Below are 27508 nucleotides of genomic sequence, written 5' to 3'. Positions count from 1 at the left end.
ACCCCAAAGACTGTGGTCGCATCTGACATTGAGTAGCAGAGATGGTACTATGCTAACATTGCAGTTAATAAAAATCTTATAGTAAAGCGAACTCTTTTTTTTTTTTTTTTTTTTTTTTCAGAGAGACCTTGAAAAATCAACTATATCCTTGCTGACATTCAAATCAAGGATCTTCCTGTTCAAGCTCGACGTGCTACCAGTCATATCATGACACCAGGCACAGGAGAAGGTGATAATTACTTTTAATAGCTCTTATTAAGAGACATCAATCTGATGTTCTTTCTGTCGGGCAGACAATCATTTGTATCCACGCTGTTTTCCCCAAAAGCTTTTCTTTCTGTTTGGTTTTATACTTTATACGTTCTATTCATTTTTGCGCTGATGTTTCTTCATCCTTTAAATACAAAACTCTGCTTCTGTGTTCTGATTTTTATGTCTCCAGCGTAATTCTTTTGGAGTTATTTGGGAAAAACTAATCCGTGCTTAGTTTTGTATATTAGTGTACAAAACAGCATAATCATACTCAAATATTTGGTAGTTCTTTTTAAAAATGATAAACAGTGCCTTAAACATTCAAATTTTCTGAGGAAATGACTATTTCTGTAGTCTTTGCTCAAAGTTGGTAGTTCTGTACATACTGGCTTTAACGACTCCTCTGAAACACGTTTCCACAGTTTTTATGTAAATATTACTGTACCACTGAAAAAAAGCATTTAAAAAACCATGTTGCTTTTACTCTGTCAACGCTGTTAAAAATTCAGAAGTTGCTGTTAACTTTTTTTTTTTTAAATATAACTGATATTTGAAAAAAAAAAAACGTTATCTTATTTTAAGCTTATGTATAAGAACAATTATTCATTTAAAGGGATTTGTTTTTATTTCACAGCTTGGAAAGTTAGGTAAATTTCCAACTAGCTAAGCTGTTTCCAAAGTCTCTTTGGCTCACCTCATACGTAATTTAAATATGATTTAAATTCTCTTGCAAACTCTTTCAGGATGGCTATCCTTCTCTAGACAGATTTGTTTTCTGACTTGTATTTTATTATAATTAAAAAAACAGCCAATTATTAAAATATTTTCTCTTGAAACATTTTATTTGCTTATCAGCATTTATTTTAAACATGAAAATAATGTATTTAAAAGATTGCGTTTGTAACATGTGATTGTTTTTTTTTATTAAAATTTAATATGAAAGTCCACTTACTTACAACCCATGCCTGTAGGTCAAGAAAAGACTGCTTTGATGCAATGTCGAACATGCACATAGCTGCTCTGGTAGCTTTGTAAAAGATGGGACCCTAGAACAGAATAATGCACAGTTTATATATATTTCCCTGTAAAATATAAACACTATATTTTAACTTTTTATTTTTTTGTAAATCAGGATACAACAGCAGCCATGTTAAGTAAATTGGTATCTGCAGCAAGCTGGAGGCTACCATACAGCTGCGTATGAGCAAAATGACTAAGAAAGAGGTACAGCCACCAGACTTAGACCTGAAAGAACTACCTCCGGGGGAAAACGTTGTAGCAGTTGGTAAGAAATTTTTCAGATTTATTTGATGGCAACCCAGGGTTAATACATGTAGTGAACCACTAGATTGAAACAGGATGTAACCTCCATGTAGAACAAAACACTACCTCTATGATAAAGGTATTATAGAAAGGCATATCGCGGACATGCTGAAAAACAACATTATAATCTTTACATGTATACAGTGAAGATTATAGCGATAGCCATACAGTGCTACGCAGAAAAAGAATAATCTCGTTCCCACCGATTTTAAGCCTAGCGATTCGCTATCAATTATGGAAAAGTAAACAGTATTGCAAAATATCAGTACCGGTTTATCCCTTGCCTGCAACTTATGAGATTTTAGGAAAATTAAATCTACAAGTTATGTGACCATGTTAGATCTCAAGTCTGCTATTTCCAGATATGTATGAAAGCAGGCCTGGTAAATCAACAGGTATATACTTAGATGATATAATAGTTCCAAGCAACAAAATTTATGAGCACACTCAGAATTTTCATAAAGTTTTTACGCTTTTTAAAGGAAGTAGTTTTAAAAATGAGAGCCACAAAATGCAAATTCATGGCCGAAGAACTTCGGTACCTGTGTTAAAAGGTATCTAAGTGGGAAATACAATTCAAGATTCATAAACTTTAGTTCACAATTTGTCTGCCACCTAACACGGCGAAACAATTTGGTATCAGTTTGGGACTTGTGCTCTTATTATGGGACATTCATTCAAGGGGGGCCGACGAGGGGATAGAACTGAAATGTGGCATGTTTGACTTCCAGAATTTTAGATACGCCAGAAACAATGACAAAAATATCATATTTCGAATCCTGTAACACTTAGAAATTAATTAATAGCATTAAAGCCACATTTCCGAATGAAATCATAGGATTTGATCTGTTAGACCTTCACCCACATAAAGATTATTTAAAAAAAAAACCTTGCCCTCGGTTTTTGATTATATTTCGTAGTAGATAAAAGTAACTTTCCTCAGAAGGGAGTCTGCGAAATTTCTTGTCAATTCATTTTTAAATTAATTTATATTAAATTATGGAGCTCCTATTAAAGGTTTTTTAGGAAAGAAAGATTTTTTATTTGTTAATATATTCATCTACTTCTGAGAATTTTATGCTTGTATGTTAAACACGATTATATTACATTAGTCCAAAAGATTAATATGAGTAGAGAGTTTTGGCTCGAATGCAATTTATATACTTGTAATAGCAACTAATACCATTGTTACGCAAAGTTAAAATTATGTAAAGTAAGCTTTTAAACTGTAGTATGTTGAAGTTTCTGTCTTTAAGGCATGATGAATATTGTTAAAAACTAATGTATTGTAAAGGAAAATATGTTCTTGATAGTGTGTATTATAAATGAACATTAAAATCTAGTATAGTGTATAGTAAATTAGGTTATTTAAACGTTAGTGTCTCTAGTCAACGCTTACAAAGTTAAATGAAATTTAAGTCTAGAACATTACTTTGAAATAGGGTGTCGTTGAGGCCTAGGATGTCTGATTCTTACAAGCATGTAAGAATTGAATTCGTTTAGCAGGTTGTTGATACTGATAATGAAGTTGCTGATGTGACCCCAGAAGGGACCTCAATAAGCTAGATAAGAAACTTTAGCCACTAAGGGCACATGACTTTGATGAGTTAGCAGGAGAAACTCCAAGAACGGTCTACAAAAAGAGGTAATTGTGGAAATATCATTGTCGCCTTTACTGCATTTGTGCCAATCTAATGTATAGCGTCGATAGGCAAAAATCAAGCCGCACGTATACAATGCAATAAATTCGCGTATACAATACAAAAAAATAGATAAATGTTAGCAGTCAAAGTTAGGTTACAAATCTGTGATGTGTAAGCATGTGAGCAGCAAATCGTCTGATCAAATTATCTTCTGTAATGATTTGGTAACTATGAACTTCTGAAAAATTTGCAGCATTACAGAACTTGAATTTTGAAGAAACGCTTATTAAATTTAGTAATGTGGTCCACTAGAGGGTCTATTTTCAAGTCATCATAGATCACTTTGCTTCTAATTTCTAATGCATTTACAATTCTTCTCAGAACCTTATTCTGTACTATCTGAAGTTTGTCGGCCTTTGAAGCTGAGGCCCAGGCTGCAGATGTGTAGCCTTCTCGTTTTGTTGAAAGACAACCCAGAGACAACTCCAAGGAATACAGAAAGTTGGTTGGTGATGCCACAGGCTTTTCCTATTACGTACTTAATATGACAAGTTCATGTGAGCCTTTGGTTAATGATAACCCCTAAATAACTTACGTTATTTACACAGTTCACCATTTCCCTAAGTAAGTAGAAGTTGTTCAGTGCTATATTCCGAATCTTTCGCCTCCTTACCAATAGGAACTTAGACTTTGAGCCATTTACACTGATTTTGCTTTTTTTTTCACCAGTTCTCAATCTCTAAAACAAAATCCTGAAGTTTGGAGATGGCATTATTGGGTTGAATAGAGCTTACTGCTACCGGCGTATCCTCCGCGTAGCAAGTTAACATAGAGTTATGATCCAGTTTATCTCTGAAAAATCGATTATGTAAAACAGATAGAGAATGTCCACAAGACAGGAACCCTTGGGCACTTCTACAGTGATTTAGCAGGCAGTTGTTGAAAATATTGCAATTTTATACACTGCCTTACACAGCATAAAACTGGAGAGTAAAAAAAAGAGCTTAGAGAGAAAATGGGATTAATGAAAATTACTCTTGTACCTGAATGTTGCGCAGTTTAATTATTTCTCTGCTAAACTATTTTTCTTCCAGATTCCTGGAAGTAGATACGAGATGTGAGACGGTGATGAAGCTTAAAAGAATGTAAAATTAAGATGAAATTTTGTAGAATGTAAATTTAACATCCTGAATTTAATTGATAGTTTGTAAGGGCTGGCTCGTGTTTTAAGGTTTTAGAATTCTAAAATTTCATCCAAGGTCATTAAGACCTTTATTTGCGATTTGTTCAAATTCTGGTTGATTATTATAATTCAAATCTTTGCTATAGCTTCTCCTTTCCTCACCAGAACACAAAATAGTTATTTGTGTATTGAAGCTGAGGATTTTGATTATTTAGATTAGGGCACGTGGCAGTCTCATCTTGCTGTTACGTATTATCGCCAACCTTTCCTAGTTTTATTCTGGCTTTAGAATTTTGCTAGCCGAAGTTCAAATACGCGCCGTTAATTATCTTCGACCAGCTTAAGTAGTCTGCTTCGTGTCTGCTTGTAAATACACAACTATAAAATAGTCTCAGACTACGTTACCTACATTTCAATTGAACTTTCCAATATGTTGAATTAAATATCGTGAAGTAGCTAAGGGGCGTCTATCGCAGAAACTGTGTCTTTCTGTTCATCTAAGACTTAAATAAAAAGCTTATTTAACCACTATCCCAATCAGAGCAGCCTTAATTGTAAATTTTTTAATTTAACGTATGCAGATGATAAAAAGAAACTGCATCTGATGCTTTTCCACCTCGTTAGTAATCATTTAAGAGTAAAATACGCAAATGATAGAAGAAATACTGAACTTCATTGCTGGCGTGTTGTTTCAAAGAGGGGTAGGTTCAATTAAGATAAAATAAGAAATAAAACACGAAAGGTTTTAAATTGTACAGAAAAAAAGAAGTAAACCATTTACAAAATTACATATTAGTTGCGCTGCAAACAAATTTGAAAAGAAAGGGAGCAGTTATCTAGGAATTAGAACAGAAGAATGATCTAATTAATTCGATCCTACTTAACTTTGCTTTATCCTTACATAACTAACATCAAGAGAAATATAATTTCATGCGCATAAAAAGAATTCACAATAACATTTTATGAATTTCTACTTAGAAATTTTACTTTAACAAAAATTGCAGTTAACGGACTGCATAAGAGTTAATGTGGACTTAGTTAATTTAGCAGAATTCTGTTTAGCAGTTTTAAATATTTCATATCTTATTCATGTGTAATATGTTTTTCTTTGAATCCAGAAATTTCTGGTAGGATGAAGCATAATCAAAATTAAAAAGTAACAGCGCAAGGCTCTTTTATTCAATAGCTCATAAGATCAAAGTTTTGAAATACATAGAGTACCTGTAAGTAGACGTTAGCGTAAACATCCTCATCCATTGTCAAATATAATGGCAACTCTGCATAAAGAAGTTGTCCAAGGAAATAAATCCTATGATTAAGAAGACACGAAAAAGAGATTCGGCTTTTCCTTTTATCACGACGGAATTGTCGATGAGATGTTTTCCTGAGAGAAAGACGGGATTTCGCCCCTTTCATGCGTCATCTTGAAGCCAACGGTCATAAATAGAAATGGAAGCTTTTCACACTAGACGTCGATATTTTTATCTTGAGCTTAATATAAGAAACGTGATTCAAGCATGGATATCCTTTAAATCTCGAAAACATACGACAGCTAAGTACAATAACGGAGGAAGTTAGGAAAATCCTCTCTTTCCTTCTGAAGAATAGCTTAGTTTGAGGTTTCGCTTGGTTTGAGGCTTCAATATTTTAGTTGCATTTTTATGTTTATGTGCATATAAACATACTAACGCATTAAAATTAGGTTTCAGTAAGAGATTCATTTCATATATATTCACTTCATATATATTCATTTCATATGAAATGAAGGCACACCAGCGGCCGAGCGGTAACGTCGCTGAACACTGGTAGTTCGGTCCGAGGTTCGAATCCCGCGAACGGGCTGGCTGCATGGGTGTTTTCGTGGTTTTCCCCATGTGTAACGTGTATACGAGCCAGTTTCCCTTAAAACGTCCTCCACGAAAGCATCCCTCCCTTAAGGCAGATAGCCCTCGAGTGCTTTGCCGTAATCTAATAAAACAAACCAAAAACCATATGAAATGAATCTCTAACTGAAATATCTGAGGTTTACGCTTTGCTCTGTTCCTGTCTTCAGCAATACGTATCATTTTTATCTCTACAATTATACAGTTTCATCCTTTTCTAGTACTGTGTGTTTAATGAGAACTCGCGATATGAAAAATAAATGTTATAAAAATGTAAAAATGTTCGCTTCATGTTTTTAACTACATAAGGTTAGATGTTAAAAATGAGCAAGTTTTTGGGTGATGTCATTTATTACTTGTACGAATACTCTACATCAGCGATTCTCAACCTTTTTAGCCCACCAGCGGCCGAGCGGTAAAGTCGCTGAACATTGGTAGTTCGGTCCGAGGTTCGAATACCGCGAACGGGCTGGCTGCATGGGTGTTTTCGTGGTTTTCCCCATGTGTAACGTGTATAAGAGCCAGTTTCCCTTAAAAAGTCCTCCACGAAGGCATCCCTTCCCTCAGGCAGATAGCCCTAGTGTGCTTTGCCATAATTAAATACACCAAAATACACCAACTCAACCTTTTGACTAACGCGTACCATCTAAAGAAAAATTGAAAACTTTAATACCATCACTACAAAGTACTACATTAGGTTGTTGGGGTTTTAATTTTTGAATTTCATATTTAAAAATACTTTGCATACCACCTAGTTTTCTCTTGTGTACCACCGGTTGAGAACCCGTCCTCTACATGAAGACACAACCAGATTATTTATAAAATGACATTTCGTCACTAATTACCGTTAAACAGAGAAACAAGAAGTCCAGTTATTAGGCATAATAACTGTGCAATTAGTGTATTTATGTATTCCGAAGCAAATTTATTTATGTAATTTGTTTATTTACGTGTTTTGATGTATAGTTTCCAATAACTAAATTTTAGATATATGAATCTCCTGCAATTAATGCTTTTGTACAGTAACGTATATATTAACTCAAAATTAAGAACTTAGTTCATTCTTCCATAGTAATATTTCTTGCATATCTACTTTCAAAGCAAGTTTTTATTTTTCAGTGTATGTGATTTACCATATTATTTTTCTCCTTTCTTTATTTATTTTGTCGATAGGAAATCGGGAGGAATACATTATGCGAATACTTTAATTTCTGAAGGACACTTACGGTAAGAATGTAATAAGTGAAAAGTAGTCACGGTAAACTGCAGAATACTGCCATACTATTATTACATCTCAATAAAAATACGAAGTAATATTGATAGTAACATATTTAATAAGATATCATTTATTTATACTTCCCTGTAATTTGAATCTCGCCCCTTCTCTGTTATTTCTTGTGCCTCAAATCATCCATAAATAATTAGAGAAGGTTAATTTGCAGTTGACACAATGAAATCGTAGACCGAATGACAGTTCGTATTTGTTATGGCAGGATTGGTTGGTTTATGTATTAAGCTGGAATAGAATTGCACAGTTAGAAAGGAAAGTTTTGGTGTGACCTTCGCAGGCAGTTTGCGAGGGTTTTGTTTTTGTTGGTAAGACAAAAAAAATCACTAGTGGGCAAACCTATTTTAAAATTGAGGGGAGCTGGTTTTCTGAACTCAGTGAAGAAGGGGAAAATTAGCATATTTCCTCGCGAATATTTAAAAATTTTTCAAAAACCTGGCACCAAAAGGCTAGGGGCAAAAATACTCGAGGAAATAAATTAATTTCAACTCATTACAAAAGATTAAGATCTTTAGAATGCAATGAAGCAATGATTTCAATTTTACTTCTTTTATGTAGAGGCCTCTTTTTTATACCCTGAAACAAATAATTTTCAACTTACCATACATCTGAAACGATCCTCTCCGCACGTATCCCAGATCTGAAGGTCTATTTTATAGTTTCCAATGACCCTGAAAAAAATATTTTGCATGTAATAGAAAGTTTGAAATTTCACGCTAACCAAATGTGTTAAAATATTTTAGGTTTTAATGTCGTGTTGCAAATAATCTTATAAAAGATATTTTGTCATAAATGAGTGATGAAGAAATTTAGATACACTTAATATAATTATAAAGCATTATTAACGATATATTGTATTTGTGCAAAATTATGCCCGAGATATTCACTGGTAATCAAAATTAAGAGAATATTCTCATTTTCTCAATTACCTCCAGAACTAAGGATATATTTTGAAAAGTATTTGGCATGAATATATGTTGATATAAAGTAAAATAACATATCGTGCAAAAGTCACAGTGCACGTGACTGGTCGTGCGGCAAGGCTCATCGACGAAAGAATGTCTAAAATTTAGCTTACGAGATAGAAAACAAAATAGGCTAATAGGGTGTACAGTACCCCTGATCCCTAGGATAGTTCTCTCCAATAAAGACACGAAGAGAATAAATGATTAGGCTGAATGGGACTCATCTGCAAAACGAACGCTCCCCCAAATATGCTTGGCGCAAAGTTGATGTTCTTTGCACCATATTAAATAGGCTGCCTTGAGCTCAGAAATGAGAGGCACGCAGTAGCAGGCCATTTTGCAAGCAGGTAAGATCTTAAAGCATAATATTCCCCTTTTCAAGGGTGTGTTAATTTAAGAGGACAACAACGTTCGTCCATGTTGAGCTAATATGGTAGACTCTTTTCTGGAAGTGATGATATTAACCGGATTAATAGGACAGTCAGATCTCGAGGCCTAAACGCTATAGAACATGTTTGGGACGCTCATAGGAGGTCAACTTCAATTCGCCTTTCAACTCCAAGTATCCTCTAGGACCTGAAAATAGCGTTGCTACAAGAATCGGGTCGACTGCCCCACAAGGTCATATACACCTCTTCATTTCCAGTATAAAGTCACGTTGTAAGAGCTACGTGACTGTTAGAAAGAATTATATTTTTTATTAGCATCTTTTTTTGTTCGATTTTGCAAACTGTGTTTTTAGACCTTCCTGCTCCGATTAGTTTTGCGCACGCTCTTGCGTGCGTTACATAATTATTGTTATATTAACCTATGCATTATATCAATTATATCAACCGAATTTCATTAAAGTGTATCCATCAGTTCTATAAATAATGGATCAAATGTAAAAAAATCTCTCAATTTTGAACTCCAGCGTACTTTATTACTAAACTTTCTTGTCACCAGTGCAGAATTAGCAACATCTTGCACTAATGAACTTTGAATCTCTTCTAAAAATTTAATAAAAGCTTAAATTTTAATATAGGAAGGTACTGAAAAACTAAATCTCAGGTTGGTAATCTTTTTCTTCCTAGAATAACATGTTTATACAATATACTATTTAAAAGGGTGATATTACAAAGCTGTCTTCGCTTTTAATTCACATTTAGCCCATGTGTTGTATAATTAAAATACTTTAAATAAACGTTATCTATTCGTCTCAGTCTTCCATATCGCCAATTCTAGTTGCCAAGCGGATAAAAATCGCCCAGCCGGTATAGTTAGAGGAGCCTGCTATGGCATCGAAGGGCCCGAGTTCGAATCCCAGAGAAGACAGGGATGTTTTGTAAATGTATAGAGTCGGTGCGGCATGGCGACACTCTAAATATGCGGAGAGCCGAAAGTCCTCTCGTGTGGATTGGCGGAAAGGGAGAGAGGTGGCAGACCCCCGGATCCCCCCCGGGGTGCTCTGTCTCAAAATTGGGGGTGGAAAGTAGAAGTCTAACCTCTCTTCGGAGTAGGCTCTGGCAAACTTTGTTCCGTGTAATGGACAAGACAACAACGACAACAACGGATAAAACTCTGAGCACTCCTCGCATCGCTCATATCACAATTCTCGGCAGCACATGTCAGTTATACGAGATCTTCTGTATAACTGACATGTGCTATGAATTCTCTGATGTATAATGTATGTAAATGTGATTGAGGTTTTCTCGAAAGCTGTCAGTGAAGGCATTCTCCTAAGTTACAAATCCCTCGCTGGCTTTGCCATAGTCAATCCCGACTTTGCTTATCTATCAGATATTAAAATTCGCAGTTTAAGTAACGAAGAATTCAACATCTTTATAATGGCAGATTTTCAACTTATTGAAGACAGGTTATGGTTTATTCATTCATAATAAAGCTTCTCATTAAGTATTTAAATTTATAGTTTTCTTGCACATGGTAGCAAGGGATTGGAAGGTATATTTTTTAAACACTAGAAATGCATAGTTTTAGTTTTGTAACTAATCCTTGATCACCTGAGTAGAAAGTTTTCTCGTGTATTTCAGAAATTAGTGAATATGGTTCCGAATCTACGCATATTCTAAACTAGAAAATCGATGAACATATCAGTATTTTAAAACAGGCTAATTTGCCAGTCACTAGATATTTTAAAGTTCAGAGCTACACTATGTAGAGTAATTAGGTTTATTGACGCATGAGACGTGAAAAATGTGCTATGCCCTCCCCGGAACACGAAGACCGGACTTTCAGATGTTAGCCAGCCGGACGTGCTATTCAATTGCTCCACGAAGTCAAGGTTAAGGAGAGAGAAAATACCTTATATACTCTTCCTCTTAAAAGGCGAATGGGAAGGAGGAAACGCAATCTCCAAGTTCTAGTGGTGACGAATTTTCGTAAACCACCTTAGTTCGAGTCATTAAGTTTATCGATGCAGGAGACGTGAAAAGTGGGTAATGCTCTCTCCGGGACACGAACTTAGGAGCAAATTTGCTTTCCAATTAAACCCCGAAAGCATGCAGTAAGGAAGAGGAAAATTCCTTACAACTTTAGCATTTATTGTTCTTGTGAAATAATATTTTTAAACAAAGGTTATCCGAAAGTATGAAGACGACAGTTTGAAACTTCCCACATGCTTTCTTGAAAGTAAGCTTATAATGTTATAGTAGTAATACATTAGAAAGCTTTAAACCATCACTATAACTAGGTCACAGTGTTAATCCTTTAAACGTGGCAAAATGGTGATGAATTAAAATCGTCATCTTTACAATTTGCTATATGGTCTACTTCTATTTTCTGGTTTTAAATTGGAAAAGTTTAATTTCCAGATGATAAGTGCTTAATGAGTTTATTACATATTTGAGCAAGTATAAAATAGTTAGTTGTGATTTAAGCTTTAGAGGCTAATGAATGCCTTTTGGAAAGTTACAATCTTAATATCAATTTGATATTAAGATTGTATGTAGATCCTGGATATTAGATTTTCATTAAATGCAACACTCAATGCATCAGTTAGTAACTGTGCACATGTTGCTAAATGTTTCTCAGATTATTTTCTCTAATGAATGGCGATAAACTAAAAAATTTCTTCATTCAGGTAAAGTACGAGTATAGCATCGAAACCAATAACAAATTACATGTTAAATGAATAACCTCAATAATTATGGCTTCTAGGCGCTTATAATGCATGTATATTATTTAACAGAATAACTTAATTAGATCCTTGAATTTTCTAGTTTATAAAATATTCAAAGAACAGAGTGCTTGAAATTTCATAAGTTAGTAGAGTGTTGCCTTAAATTACTTTGTTTTATCACGTGCAAAATGTTAATCAAAATATAAAATCTAGAAAGCTGAAGTAACAAAGCATACGTTACCACAAATAAAAAAAACTTATCACCTTAAGCTTGAGAAGATAGGGACTATAAAATTTATGTGAGGAATGACTTATCACAGACATATTCAGAGAAGTATGGAGAGCTAAAAGAGATTAAGACAACCTATTAAACTTGTCTCAAAAGATAAATGCAAATTCCTAAGAATCCATGGCTTTGTTTTATTTTGTAAAACTGGAAAGACTTAAGAAGCTGAATTTTTCCCTTTTCTGTTTAATCGTTATGTTCCTAAACCAAAGAGCGAAATTCAAATATTTTTTTAATTAGCATTTGTTCATTTTTTAATGTATTATCCTCTATCCGAGCTCATCAGAGATTTGCTCCTTCTTTGAAACAGAAACTGTATTTCATTATTTCTAATTTCTACCGCTAAAAATCATAGACATTGAAACTTAATATGCAGGGTGATTATAATTAAAATTCCATTTTCGAAAGACTGTAAAAAAAAGACCCACTAGTCAGAATGACTTGAAATTTGACCTGAATATACATGAAGAAATGGGAATTCGTCTGACGAAAGAAATAAATGTTCAAAATTTTATCAATTAGATGGCGCTGTACTTATTATAATATGTTAATTAAAAGACGAAACATGCGCACTACATATTAGACTTACTAAAAATACAGAGTACATGTTGCTCCGGTAATTCTTCTTTTGAGAAGCTCGTCATGACTTTGTCAATGAAAGATCGAGCTCTGCTTGTGAAGCTTTCTTACAGGAACTGTGACTATGCTTCAGCAGCCCTGAAGAAGTACCTGACATTAATGGATATAAGATTTTTCTCCGATCTAGTGTCTTCAATTTTGAGTATTGACTTGGAGATGGAAATGGACTTCATTCTATCCACAAAATGTTCCATGGCCACGCATTGTCCACTTACACCCGCGAAAGAAATTGCAATCAATCAGCAGTCAGTGTCGTATCAGCAGATCAACAAGAAGCAACTTCTGAAAAAGCCTAACTTTGAATGGCTGTAGTTGCAGGATGGTTTGTAAAATTTTACGGATCTTGCTGATAAGCATGTCTAAAGATCGGGCAGTCACCCTTGCGCTGCACATTCTCACACCACTTCAGGTCTCTTCTTGCTGCGCCGTAGCCACATTTTCCACTGTCTTCGAAGCAACTGCTTTCCTCCCTCTGTCAGACACCATCAAATGAACTGATCTCTTCAAATTTAAGAATCATCTTCCACACATCCTTGAAAGACATCGGATCACAGCCTCTCTTTTTAATGGGTATAAGACGCTACTCTGATCCGATATCTTTCGAGGGTTTGTCTCGAACTTAATCAGCTGAAGCACAGTCACAGTTCATGTAGTGAAGTGATTTAAAGAAAGTTCACCATTTCGAACATCAAACTACTTATTTTTCAAACTTACTAAGATATTTCCAGCACGAGGACCTTCAATACATCCTCAAGCGAGAACTTTTACATTTCTCGCCGGATACTCATTTTGGCAGCATAACAAAGCAAATGCCAATGTAAAAATGAAAAGCGGGACATTGTAAAGAACATCACAGACAAAGCCCGATCGTTCATTGCCAGAGTCATGATGAGCTTCTCAGATGCAGAATAACGAAAAATACATCGGTATCGGTAACGTTGCGCCGCGATAGTACGAATTTCGCAAAGTATACGGTTCAACAAAAATGTTGTACGAAAGGCACTTGATGTAGAAATACATCAAGTGAGATTCCCAGAAAAGAAAGTTTAATATATGTAATAACGCGAAAGCACTTACTCCGTGTTTTTTATCAAGTTTAATATGTGGTGCGCATGTCACGTCATTTAATTAGCATATTATGGCAAGTACAGGGCCATCTATTTATAAAATTTTGAACTATTTTTTTTTCCTTTCGCTAAATTTCCATTGTTTCGTACATATTTTACTCTTTCTAACCAGTTTTTTTTTTTTCAGCCTTTTGAAACTGAAACTTTAATTATAATCACCCTGTATTTCCTATTTTTCTCCTGCAGTGCTTAAAGTAAGCTTCATCGAAAGCTGTTGAAACTTTCTCGCAAAAAAAGCTTGTCTTCAAAGCCTATTATCAGCAATTTAGGAATTTATACGAATTTATTTATTTCCTGTCGATTTTTATTTTATTTCTTCTAATATATTCGGTTTTCCGAAATAAAGGGGGAAACAGTTTTATAAAAATTGAATTTTTCTAAAATTTTGTTGTTGATTCTTAGAACCTAAATCTTTTGAATAAATATATGAAGTATGTCTGCCTTAGGAAGCTTATAAGGTATTTCTCCCCCCTACTTAGCATGCCTTCGTGGTGTAGTGGTCTGCACGCTGGGCTCATATTTCAGAGGTCCGTGGTTCGATTCCCGGCGAAGGCGTTGATCATTTTTCATCTTTCCTGTTCCAAAAATACCTAATGTCTCAACAAGTGGCGCCGGAACTAAAAGGGTGGTGGATGATGATTTTCCACACCCAGGATTTGGCGATTGGGTCTTCTAAACCCCAGTCTCCCTTTAAAAGGGGGAGCATATAAGGTATTTCTCCCGCCTTCTTAGCGTGCCTTCGTGGTGTAGTGGTCTGCACGCTGGGCGCATATTCCAGAGGTTCGTGATTCGATTCCCGGGAAAGGCGTTGCGCATTTTTCATCTTTCCTGTTTCCAAAAATACCTAATGTCTCTACAAGCTCTCAGTGGTGTGTTCGAGTTCATGGATTAGTATGCAGTCACATAAAATTCGTATATGTGAAATTATGCTTTTGTAAAAAGGACTGCAACATAACAACTTTATTACTCATCAATTATTTATGTAATATTTTAAAAGAATAATAAATAACTATCCTCCAGCTGTCGTGAACCCAAATTTTATAGAATAGTTAGTTTGCTTCCACAATAAAACAAGAACTTTAATATCATGATAATTGTAATTTCATTGTTAGAAAAACTACAACCTTCAGTAAGCAAATGGTATAAATATACAGCAAAATTTTCTTACCTAAAGCTACACATCTACAATTGCGTTACATTACTTGTCCTTTAAATAAAAGTTGATATTTCAGACAAATCTAGTTAATTTTTACGACAGCAGGTTTTCAGTAGACCTCTATGAGTGAAGAAGAACGGTGAAGGGATATTTGATATGTCTTATTTTTAAGCATATTAAAATCTTTCTTTAAATTCGTCAAAAGAGAGCGATAGTCAAAAGAGAGCAATAATCTTGATCATGAAATTAATATCCTTTTCAAGTGGCGTATAAACTCCTTTTCATTGAACTAATAATTCTAGTTTCATCAATAGTAATGTATTTGGGATATCGCAAGCTGTGGTTTCCTATTCAAACTTCACTGTAATCGAGCTGTTTAAACAGTCAGCATTAATCTGTTCGACATATAGACCTCTTGCAGGAGAGTTGTTTTTCCAATCGACTCTAAGACCAATTTTCTGATACTTTTTCTCTGTTAACAAAATGATTCTTCTGCATTAGCACATGTAAGATCTGTAACTTCATTGTTTGCGTTGAGAAACGAGGTTGTGAGTGGATTGTGAATTGTATTAATTCCTGGAAATGAAAGCGCTGTCTCCAAAGGAAATAAGCAGGATCGACTAATTTTCTCTTTCTCTTCGTTACTACCGGGCATGTTCCTTTACCAAAAATAGTATAATCCAATCGATTTCTAAACAAAGAGAATGCCTTAGAGGAAAATTCAGGATAACTATGAGTTTTCTTTTACATCCAATGTGTTTTTCATAATTTTAAAGTTCCCTTTCTTGATTATAGATTTTAGTTACTACGTATAAGGTATTAAAATAAACAATTCACTTTCCGTAGATTTTGCTATAATAATTTTTGCAAACCAGAGAATAAAACACCTTTCACAGATTTTGAAGTTAAGCCTTTCCAACAAAACATGTTATCGGTTCTAGATCCCTTTCAGAATTTCACGTTTTCATCTCATTATTACCTAAACTGAAGTGGAAATATCAAACTGTCTGATATAGTTTTCATAGCTTATAAGCCAGTAATTATAAATTGCTTCTAAAGTAACTAAACTTACTATACTTTAACACCACCCATACTTATAAGCTTCAACTCCTATACTCAAGTACACGAGCATGTAGCTCAAAGATGCATATTTAAGGAAAACTATATATGGAAATTGGTATAATTACCATTTTGAGCTACTTACGTCTCGCATTTTGCGAATGATTTCAAGTGTACTATGACATTGCGCAGAGAACGAAAGGGGCATATTCTGTTAACAAAGCGCTTGGGTTATGAGGGATGATATTAAAATATTATTGAGTTCGAAGAGTTAATAGTAAAACACATCATCTTAGCCTTTCAGCAATAAAGAATAACATTTTTCATTTTTTTTGATGGATGGTATTTGAAATCATAAATCATCAATTATTATATGATCTCCTACGAAAATGATGCACTAAAATAACAACTACGACTCGATAAATGTAACTCACTGCTTATACTAGTTTGTTCATGGGCATACTGAGTATATAGCAACAGAACTCCATCTGAATTTAATATATCTACTTGTATTTCAGACGTCTAGAATATACTTTCACGTCAGCTATGAAAGTGTAAATTCTGGATTGTCAACAACGCAGTTGTTGAAAGATATAGGAAGTGCACTTTGAAAGCATTACCAAATTGTAATTCTTATCGCGATCGTAAATATTCCACTTAATAAACACATGCCGACCGCCCTTGCTTCCTTGTCTCAAAACTCGGGCTACTCCATTTTCATTTATGTTTTTTGAAACTAGAAAGATCTTGTGGCAGTGACTGATTATCTAGATTTCACTTGCGAGATATAATATTTATTGTTGCATATATTTTAATCTTACCTCACTTACATATTTTATTTGCTCCATTACCTTTTCTTTTTGTATTAAAATTCATTGCACAATTTTATATATGACTAACATGTGATTTTTCGCCATTGAATGTAACTATGATGTAAACTATGGTTAAAACTTAATTTTTAGATATGCTTATTGAGCACTTGCGGGCTCCTAATATTATGAGTGTCATTAAATAAAATGAATTACCATTCACATAATAAATACGGTTTTATTACTTCATAAATTTATTCTCTACAAAACACAAAACATGTAAATGTACACTAATTCTCACATTTGAGAAACAAAGTATGCATTTTTACCTCCCGCTAACCTAAGTCTTAATGTTTCCTTTGCTGGCCACATTAGACATTTTTACACAGATGTCAAACAACTGTCTTAACAATTTCGTACAATTATTTGTTTCATACGAATTGCAAATATCTGTTTTCATTACAAACTGTAAAATACAAAATATATAAATGATATAATTGCACATTTACCATAATGAATCCCAGACTAAGATTTTTGACATCTTAAATATCTCTTATCCAAAAAGATTGAATGAATAAAATTCTACGCAGGTACGGAATTGGTTGAGAGAAAAGTCTTTCAAAATTTCGGATTACATTCCCTTGGCTGCGCTAAACTTCCTCCTGAAATGAAGTGCAGTCAACATTCATAGCTACATGAAGATAAAAAACCTCTTCCTGCATTAATTTTAACTATATTTTCTTATTTATTTAGACTCCGATGTTTGAGCTTCGAATGGGGACCCAACCCGGGAATTTGTCTGCAAACAAATATACTGTAGCCATTTTCTAAAACCTGTTTGATGTAATGTTTGACCGCTTACTTGAAATTTGGCAGTGACTGAGAAGTGAGCCTTCAGAAATATTCTTCTGTCTTGAGTAAGACGTAATCCGCACCAAGTGCAACGTGGATGAGCAGTCGTCTGCCTCACAAGGTATCTATGTGGAAAAAAAGGTATCTGCTTTTTATTCGAGTACAGTAGCTACGTCTATATTCTGACCAGATATTTGAAACCAGGATCTCCTCACCAAAATGCAACTACTGACGCTGCATAACCGAAAATCTGATAATTTGTTATTTTATATGGCGCTCAGGGAAGAATTGTCCTGCTTTTGCCAGATCCTGACGAAGTCCCAAATAAGGCCTAACTCATCTGCCCATGCTGAGAATGAGGGTATCAATGAGTTGTTGAGGCATTGCTGCCCATTCGTCTTGCAGCGCCAATCGAAGCTCCGGAATCGTTACTGGTGGTAAGGTACGAGCTGCAAAGCGTCTGCCTAGAAAATCCCATACATGCTCGATGGGATTGAGATCCGGGGATCGTGACGGCCAATCCATACGTTCAATATCCTCAATCTCTAAGAGATGTTCGGCAGCTACTGTGCGATGACATGGTGCATTATCGTCCATGAAAAGGAACTGCGGACCCATAGCGCCTCTAAAAAGACGCACATATTGAAGAAGAATCTCGTTACAATAACGGGTCCCGTTGACTGAACCTTCGTCGAAGATGTGAAGGTCTGTACGACTACCAAGCATGATGCCTCCCCAAACGAGAACACCGCCACCTCCATACCTGTCGCTTTCAATGATATTCGAGGGATGATTGCGGCTTCCCCGCTCTCTACAGATGAGTATGCGATGAGAATCGCTACTCAGACTGAATCTGCTCTCATATGTAAAGTGTACTCGTCCCCATTCATTGTCTCTCCAATTCCGGTGTTCCCGGCACCACAGAGAACGCCTTCTCTGATGGGCAGGCGTTAGAGGTACACACCGTACAGGGCGTCGTGCAAACAGACCACCACCGTGCAGTCTTCTGGCCACGGTAAAACGCGATATCGGTCCTCCAGTCGCCTGTGTCGTGTGTCTATCGATTTCTCCCGCTGTCTGCCGCCTGTTTCTTCTGCCTGTAAGGCAATATACCGGTCGTCTGCGGGTGTGGTTCCTCGTGGACGACCACTACTAAACCCTCGGATAACTGTTCCTGTAGTTTGAAATTGTCTCCAAAGTCGTGAAACGATGCTGTGAGCAATTCCGGACTCTGCAGCCACACTTGTCACACTGCGGCCTTCCTCCAACTTCCCAATGATTCGATCTCGGGTAAAAGCATCCAGATGTCGTCTAACAGATTGATTATTCGCCATTTCTCGCTGAGGCAGCAACTCGGTGTGATTTTAACTGCTATACGGCGTGCAATCTCTTTGCCAGAAATACTCATCTTACACCGACAACATGCTTTATACTACTCAGACACTCCCCCATTACGTCTACCTGCATATCTGCACATGTGCTACCGTACATCACCTTACTTAATCTCCTGATTGGTCTTTCTGTCCGCTCTGCCTCTTCGTTCAGCTGATATGCTAATTTTTCGACTTCGTCCTTAATTTTTGCACACCAGTGCATTTGCTTCATCTGAATAAAAATGTGTTGCTTAAAGAATATAATTTGAGGAGGAGATATCATAAGCAGGTAACTTAATCAGTTGCTGGAAAGATTTCTTAAGGCAGGTAGAGCTTACTAATAAATTTGTTTTTTTTTAAGACTGCTACTATCTATAAAAGTCCACATAAATAAATTTCTTTGCGTTCCGTTTCTGATTGAAATTCTATAGATCTATTGAAGAGGAGTTAGTGTTTTCTTAAGCCTTGATAAAATATGTTGTCTGGCAAAATGGGAGATATGCCACATATGTTTTTCTGCTTACAGGTAATTATTTTGTTAGATTCGAGCTTAGCCATTGAGAAAATTAAGTTGCTGCTGTTAATCTGGGATTGCAGAGTTTCAGTTTAACTTCGAATGCTGTCAAACTTTGAAACGTCATTTAGAGTAATGTTTGACCTGGTATGTTTAGTTAATTTAAAGAAGCAGTCATATTCACTAAAAATATTTAATTATATTTGATTTTCTAATTTAGTATCACATGCGTGCATCCTTTTGTTCATTTTCAGATTATATGGCGTGGGTTCCAAAAACGCGAAGGGTTGCATGCGACTTGTGTGCCCCGAAGTGAAACATCCCTGCTCCTGAGAGTTTCTTCTTCTGTGAATTCTTATTGTGAAAAGGAAACGGCAAACATATAAAAAGAATTAATGATAAATTATCGTAAAAATGAAATGGAACAAAAGCTTATTACGTCAACTTGAAATGTAAATGCATTTTATGGATTTGTTCTTCGATAATGATATGTATATTTTTATGAAACTGCCTTCTCTTTATTTGTAAAAGCTTTGTCAGCATAACGACATCAGTTGCGATTTAATAAGAGAATTTCAGAAAACTTAAACTATTTAAATTTTGCTACATGTTTAATTTTTAGTTATGCACCTCAAACGTGTTTTTTTTAATTTGGTTTTAAAAAATATTAAGTTGTTTACTAATTCCTCTTTCATTATCATTTTGTACAATAATTAGCAAAAAACTTTTTTTTATCTGACGTGAGCATAATATAAGTTATTATACACTGACTACCAATAAGTATTTGGACACCTGTGATAGAAAAGAAAAACTAACTTTATTCAAAATCAATAGTTGGTAGAGCCTCCACGAGAGGTAATTACAGCGTGGACCCTCCGGGGCATACTTTCCACAAGTCTTTGTATGACAGCTAGTGGTATTTTTTTCCACTCGGCTTGGAGAAGACATAGAAGTTCCTTCACCGATTTTGCACGGGTAGTGCACCCCTGAATTCGGCGATGCAACTCGTCCCAGAGGTTCTCGATAGGGTTCAGGTCTGGACTCTGGGGAGGCCAGTTCATTCGATGAACTCCATTGGCACCATACCAAGCCTTGGTTAACGTCGAAACATGCCAACTGGCATTGTCGTCCTGAAAGTAACAGGGGTCCAACCCGTAAAACTGCCACAACGTAGGAAGCACATTGTCATCCAAAATAGTGCAGTAGGCATCGGAGTTGAGCTTACCATGAATGGAGACCAAGGGTTCCAGCCCATACCAGGAGAAACACCCCCAGACCATAATTCCACCTCCGCCGAACTTGACTGTTGGCACAATGCATTCTGGCAGGAGACGTTCTCCAGGCAGACTCCAGACCCAGACCCTGCCATCCGAACGGTAAAGGGTGAACCTTGATTCGTCACTCCAAAGAACTCGTTTCCACTGATCTACGGTCCAATTTCGATGTGCTTTGCACCACATTAACCGAGCAGCGCGATTGGACTTTGTGATCAAAGGCTTATGGGCCACAACGTAGGACGACGACCATGAAAACCAAGCAGATGTGCTTCCTTACGAATGGTATTCATTGAAACAATACTCCCGGATGTCTGTTGAAACTCCTCGCGGATGAGGGCCATCGGTTGGGTGCGGTTCTTCCGAATTTCTCTGGACAGCACTTGTCGGTCTCTATCTCCAGTTTTGTTGGTCTGCCGACTCGGGGCACATTCCGACAATCACCGCTCACCTTCCACTTACACATAGGCCACTGTCGATTTTGGGTACTTCAGATCGCTAGATATGTCCCTTAACGATCGGCCACATTTGTGATACGCGATAATTATACCTTTCTCGAAATCAGAGAGCTCCTAACTGCGAGGCATCTTGCATGCGACTAAAGCCGATGCTGTTTCCTACACGATATATACCGGCGGAGTCCGTGACGTACCTTAGGACCGCAGATATCGTCATTTGCATAGGTGTCCAAATACTTATTGGTAGTCAGCGTACATATCGCAATAGGTTTTGAAGAAGGATTAAAGAGAGTTTGTGGATCAATTTAAAGCTCCTGTTAGCTTTCAACAGACTCTATCAAACAGGAATGTTCTCTTTTATAAGCAGCATTCATTGCAACTATTGTTTCAGACACCAAAACAAATTCACTATTATCATGTTACGATTTACTGATATTTAATGTCTTCAAAATATAATGTATTTTACAATTATTTTAGTATGTTCCTTTCCAAATAAAGTGCTGCTTAATATGTTTTATTGCTTTTGAATTTGCTTATACCATATATTTCTGGAAATAATTTTTAAAATTTTGCTACTCTATTTATATTCAAAGTTTCTATCTTGATATTTTTGCTGCAGAATTTTCTATTATTTTTTAACTCCCTGTCAAGTGGGAAGCAAATTATTTACTTAGTAATTATGGTTTCAGCCAGAGTTACTCAACAAGTAATTTCTCCATAAGTCTCAAAATAGATAAGACCCTCCCTCACTTTAGAATACGCCATTTGAAGTTTGAGATTTTTCTTGAGCTTTGAAGACCGTAGAGAATGTAATCACAGTTTATTTCATATTTTAATACTTACATGTAAATATATCAATGTGGACCATTCTGCATAAAATTTCATTATTATGCAACTACCTTTGTTGTATTTCTTCATATGCATATATTTTTCATAATAATATAGCTCAAGTTAATTAAATAAAATTGCTGCTTCTGCAGGACAAGACCGGGACACCAGGACTTTACTATATGGAGATAAAAGTGCTGTCTTGCGACGCTACAGATTCAGTGAAGCATCCAGCAGGGTCCCCGTACTATCCTTTCATAACACGTTCATGAACTTTTTATTAAGAAGCTTATGTACACTAAAATAAAGACTTAGCTGCTTTGTAACAATTATTGCTGTCAAATATCTTGGCCTTGTACCAAAAGGTGTTTTTTATTGTTGGTTTTATGATTGAAACTTTGGATTGTTTATAACATTTCTTGGGAACTCGAGCTCGTTCGTAGTTGGTCCAGCTTCTGCAGCAAGACGCAATATTCTGGAATAAATCCCATTTAGCTCCCGCTCACAATACTCGCTCAGAACAGAGATTTATGCCAATTTTGCGAGAAACGGCATAGTTTAAAATTAGAATGCAATCTTAAACAGAAGCTAATTCGAACTTGTTCCAGAATACATTGCCGTTTTGTGGCAGAAGCTGCTCACAGTGTAAGAATTAACAGCTAACGAAGATTTCACGAAAGCTTCGTAAAAGGTTAAGTAGCTTTCCGATCCGACACAAAATGTTTTGCAGATCTTCGTAATGCTGTGTTGTTGTAGTCCCGTCTTAACTTTAGCATACAGAGAGCAGATGTGTCTGTAAGATGACATGAAATCATAAGGTTTAATTTGTTTTGCATTTTTAATTTTATTCCTCTCCACACAAGTGGTCGCTAATAAATGTTTAAGCTAGTGTATCTTAATATGAGTTTTATCTCGTGTGCTAGTAGCTATGCAGTACCGGACGATAACTCGCCAATCTCTGCGCGTAACTTCTAGGATCAGCCGTTAGGTGCAGGTGTAAGCAGTCTAACTGAGTTTTAACGGCATAGAAACTATAAGTGCACTAGAATTTAAATAAACAGTTTCTTAGTGGTAAGCTTAAAATGAAAGGCGCCAGATACATCTTCTGCCCGGCAAGCAAAAATATCTATGTTCCGCTCTGACTGAAATGTTAACCAGATTTATCAATAACACAGTCACTGGCTGAAATCTTAATAAAATACTTATCAAATAGTTGTCAAATTTGCGTTGTCATTTAGTGTTTGAACTAAGATCTGTGACTGTTTAGTGGACTAAACGTGTTGAAAGATTTAACGGGAGAAATCTCGGGTTACTTGAGAAGGTGGCTACTTAAAGTTGAAGTTTGTGTCAATCTCTTTGATATTCTTCTTTTTAAAAGCTTTCCACTAACACAAACAGTCATTCAAAATACATTTGTTAATTTTTGGCTTCATCTGAGTTATTAGTTTGATAGTCTGGCGCTTTATATTCTCAAACTTGTGAAAAAATTATCGACTGTAAGAATGAAACAAAAATACAAAGAAATATTAATGCGTACAACTAATAAAGAAATATTAATGCGTACAAATTAGAGTGCAACAAAACTTGAAAATTATGTTGTTTATCGCTCTTCTCTTGTGATAAAACAAATGCATAATTATATTTATTAGAAACTTTATGTTTCATAACAGATTCCAAAGAAATAAAATTACACTTGCGGTTATTCAAACGGTATAACATTTCGAATCCTTAATTGGACAATAACTTTGAGGAGAAACACACATTTATTAGGAAAAAAAGCACTAAATGCTTTTCAGACAAATTCTTTACATGTATGAAAGTTATCGACTTCACGGTACACTAAGCGGCTGAAAGAGTCATAAAAGAATACGTTTCGAAGACAGTCTCTGATATTCAGACTAGGCAATGACGTAATCGTTATTTAGATTGAGGATGATGCGAAGGCGATTAAAATGATGGTGCTGAACATGCTTTGTTTCTGCTTTTGTCAAGGTCTGTGAAAGATGCGAAGTGTTTTTGCTTTGGAAACAATACGCATACACTCATCTTATAGCATCTGAAGCTTCAAAAAAAGATAAAATATCAGCTGTAACATGAAGATTTTAAAGAATATGGTAAAAGATTATGATTTATCCGTCTAAATAATCAGAGAGTTTCTGTTCTGTGCTAATGAAGCCAAAAAGGTTGCTCCGATTTATTTTAACGCCCACCAGCGGCCGAGCGGTAAAGTCGCTGAACACTGGTAGTTCGGTCCGAGGTTCGAATCCCGCGAACGGGCTGGCTGCATGGGCGTTTTCGTGGTTTTCCCCATGTGTAACGTGTATACGAGCCAGTTTCCCTTAGAAAGTCCTCTACGAAGGCATCCCTCCCCTTAGGCAGATAGCCCTCGTGTGCTTTGCCATAATTAAATACACCAACCGATTTATTTTAATAAAAGCTTAATTCTAAAGTATTTAATTTACTTTTGCTTTATGATAATAATTTGAATCAAATATAAAAAATCATATATTTGCGAAGATCTAGATTCCTTCTAATCTAAAACTAGATAAATATCAGTACTATTGTTTTTGCAGTCAAAAAAAACGTTTAGATTCTATCAGCTTGTGGAAAGACTCTCTTTATATACTCTGTTTATAGATCTGGATTCATTAATCATGGTTAAATACTAAGCAAAAGATGACAATTACATTTTTCGTAATATGAACAAACTGTAAGTGAAAAGAGTAGCTGACTCAAAGGAGTCTTCAAATGGTAAAACAAATCTGAAGTAACCTCTTTTATCGTCGAAAAGAGCAAATTTATCATCTAGCGAATGTAAATCCGAGTGCAAACAAATATAATGAGATTTAATTACAAGCAGCTTGTAGCTGACTAATAGCTTTTAACTAGGAAACTATTTGACAAATAAAATGCAGCACCACAAAGGAACGACAAGAATGCGATAAAAATTGACACACACAGAGAAAAATCCACTTATAAATAATTGATTTTTATTCCGAGAGTGTAATACATCACAATGACAGAATACAAAGTTATCAATGGGAAACATAATACCTCTATGAGCGACACAAACAGCACTCTTCGTGATTCAATCAGTGCTTAGATAGAGTGTTAACATACGTATAAACCGTACGTTTTCCACCACTTTTCCTATAATTCAGTCTTCGTTTCAGCATTATACAGAGCACTCTAATGACGGTCTTAATCTTTTAAATACTCATTTGGAGAAAGATTCGGAGGCCGTGATGACCAGTTAAGCGTTTGGGTACCTACCAAAACTTGCATGCTTATGCTAGCTGTGCATGTCGCGTTATTTTGCTGAAAATTAACATTTTATAACCTCTGAAACTAGGATAGTATGATCAGCTGCAGCATCTCATCCTCGTATGTATTTGCAGTAATTGTATTTCTTATGGCGAACTCGCGTTGACCAGGTGCTGATGTTGATGTTATTCCAAACGATAATGCCTCTCTGACAAGCAGCATGGCGTTTATAAAGTACAACAGGATTCGGGCGAACTGCTCACTGCGTTTACATTTTCACCCGGTGATTACTAAATCGACACCATCGCAATCTTTCAAGTCTGGAGGCTGTTGTCAGTTTTCGCAAAGGATGACTTGAATGCAAACTATTTTTGGTTAATCTCTATGCACACTGCACCTCCATGAGAAGGAAAGGAGTACTTTTTTGCTTAAACTGTTATCATGTTTTATCGTCTGGAGGAGGAATTCACCTAGCTACTAGCATAGTCAACGGTCAGAAAGGCTCTACAGGTAACATTATTTCAAGCATATATTTAGTTACAAGGGCACACAAAGCCCTTGAAACAAATACCTTGGGATTCTGTATTGCAGCAAATGAACATAGATCATAAACTTAAATCGTACTGCAGAAATTACAAAATCATTTACATCAACATCATAGAAAAATCTAGTATGCCAGATTTTAAAGGAAAGATTTTACAGACTCAAATCCTATGGATGCTAGATCTTTTGCGTTACTTCGTGATTTTGACGTTATAGTGCTTTCTGGATTGCTGGGGAATCTTTGCGGGAGTCCCCGTATGATGGAATTTCAAACAACTTTTATTAGAAAAGCGAAAAAAAAATGCATGTGGCGTAAACTCACTCAAATGATCAACGTTTTATTAATGTTTAACAACGTTTAAAAATATTTGTTTAACAATGTTTTTTACCCGAAACGTTATGCACAGTGAAGTTTTTGATTCATTTCTTGAGCTGATTTCTTTTGTTACGATTACTGCTCATTGTTGCGCAAAGTTTAAGTTATATTGTAAAAGAAAAACAATAAAATAATTAATCCACCTTCGTTTAATCTTTGTTTAATATTATTTAATAATTATTTTATCTTCATTTAATCTGATCGCTAATTCTCAAAATGTATATATACCTTTAAAGCTCGATTTATACTCTTTTTTTTAACTCCCATGAAATTCACACTGTGGTGAGCTTCACGCGTTTGCTCATTCGATTCATTGCAGAATCGGAGGTTTATTAGTTCAGAACTAATCTGGGAAGAGCCTTAAGATTACGCGTATTTCAAAAAAAGGTACTTGTTCTCAAACGTGAGGGCCAACAGTGGCTTTCAAGGTACTCATGCAAATTACTAGAGTACAGAAATAACACGAGAGGAGGAGTGCGTTATATTGTGACTGTGACGGTGTGAAAAACATCAAATAGGTATGTGGCTAAGTATAATTATACGGTAACTGAAGCATGTCAATAAGATCGAGTAGTCTCCGCTTTGCTTGCATTGCAAGCCATACTGCAATACGATTTTCCAGTGCGATAATTTTCAGACATCCGATTATAAGCTTAAATTTTATCCGATAGAGCAAATCTACGCCAGTCATAGGTTCTGGAACATACTGCAATGAAGATTTTGGAGATGCACTTCTAATTAACCTGTTATGTTTCCTAAAGATATTATTTGATTTTTGTGCGAGAGGTATCTAGAAATTAAGTTCGTTGACAATTAATGTCGATGCAGCAAAGTTGTCGCGATTATGTTCCTGTGATGTGACTTGCTTTATCCATTGCTAAAAAATAATCTAGAGAAACTCAGATCATGTTACGTAACATTCTCTGTGTTTAAAATTCTCAAGACAATCGAGCAGTTAGTAGTACTACTATCAAATGTTGTCTGTTACGAATTTCTTAAACGCAAAGAATGTGAAACTGGCAGAATTATCAAGTCAATTTGTTGGGAACAAATTGATTATCCCTATACAAAAAAGCATACTTGCAACCGAATGATTTTGGTCGTTCTATGTGTCTCAAAATATTTCTTGATGGCCTAGATTTCTTCGGCAGTGGCAATGACAAGGAAGCCGTTTATAGTTGGCTTCCTTCACGGACGCCATCCTTCTACTGTTGATGAGGTGCAAAACTCTACCGTGATAATTCTATCAGTAGAAACTAAGGTAAAAAGTAATTTAAAGTATGGCTAATTGAACA

General features: G+C 35.6%; 1 protein-coding gene, 1 long non-coding RNA gene and 1 other non-coding gene across 5 annotated transcripts in view; 2 read left to right on the top strand and 1 right to left on the bottom strand.

Moving 5' to 3' along the window:
- Nucleotides 1-27508, bottom strand: part of LOC118180909 (uncharacterized) — a 75168-nt gene that overhangs the window by 21330 nt on the left and 26330 nt on the right. For all 3 annotated transcript variants that reach the window (XM_085807096.1, XM_035349987.2, XM_085807095.1), the window contains exons 3-4: nt 8174-8243; nt 1205-1298 (exon numbers count right to left, since the gene is read on the bottom strand). In XM_085807096.1, the coding sequence (XP_085663222.1) occupies nt 1205-1298; nt 8174-8243 (164 nt within the window). The remainder of the gene's footprint in view (nt 1-1204; nt 1299-8173; nt 8244-27508) is intronic.
- Nucleotides 115-22339, top strand: LOC146993146 (uncharacterized). The gene is made up of 3 exons (XR_015038341.1): nt 115-229; nt 1385-1537; nt 22183-22339. It is a non-coding gene; the product is annotated as an uncharacterized LOC146993146 (long non-coding RNA).
- TRNAM-CAU (transfer RNA methionine (anticodon CAU)) lies at nt 14190-14262 on the top strand. Its single transcript has one exon. It is a non-coding gene; the product is annotated as a tRNA-Met (tRNA).

Source organism: Stegodyphus dumicola, chromosome X1, assembly GCF_044657685.1.
Source record: "Stegodyphus dumicola isolate Sdum_Otavi_A_Nest chromosome X1, ASM4465768v1".
Lineage (NCBI taxonomy): Eukaryota > Metazoa > Arthropoda > Arachnida > Araneae > Eresidae > Stegodyphus > Stegodyphus dumicola.
The sequence above is the reverse complement of the archived record's forward strand: the minus strand, read 5'-3'. Positions and strand labels throughout refer to the sequence as shown.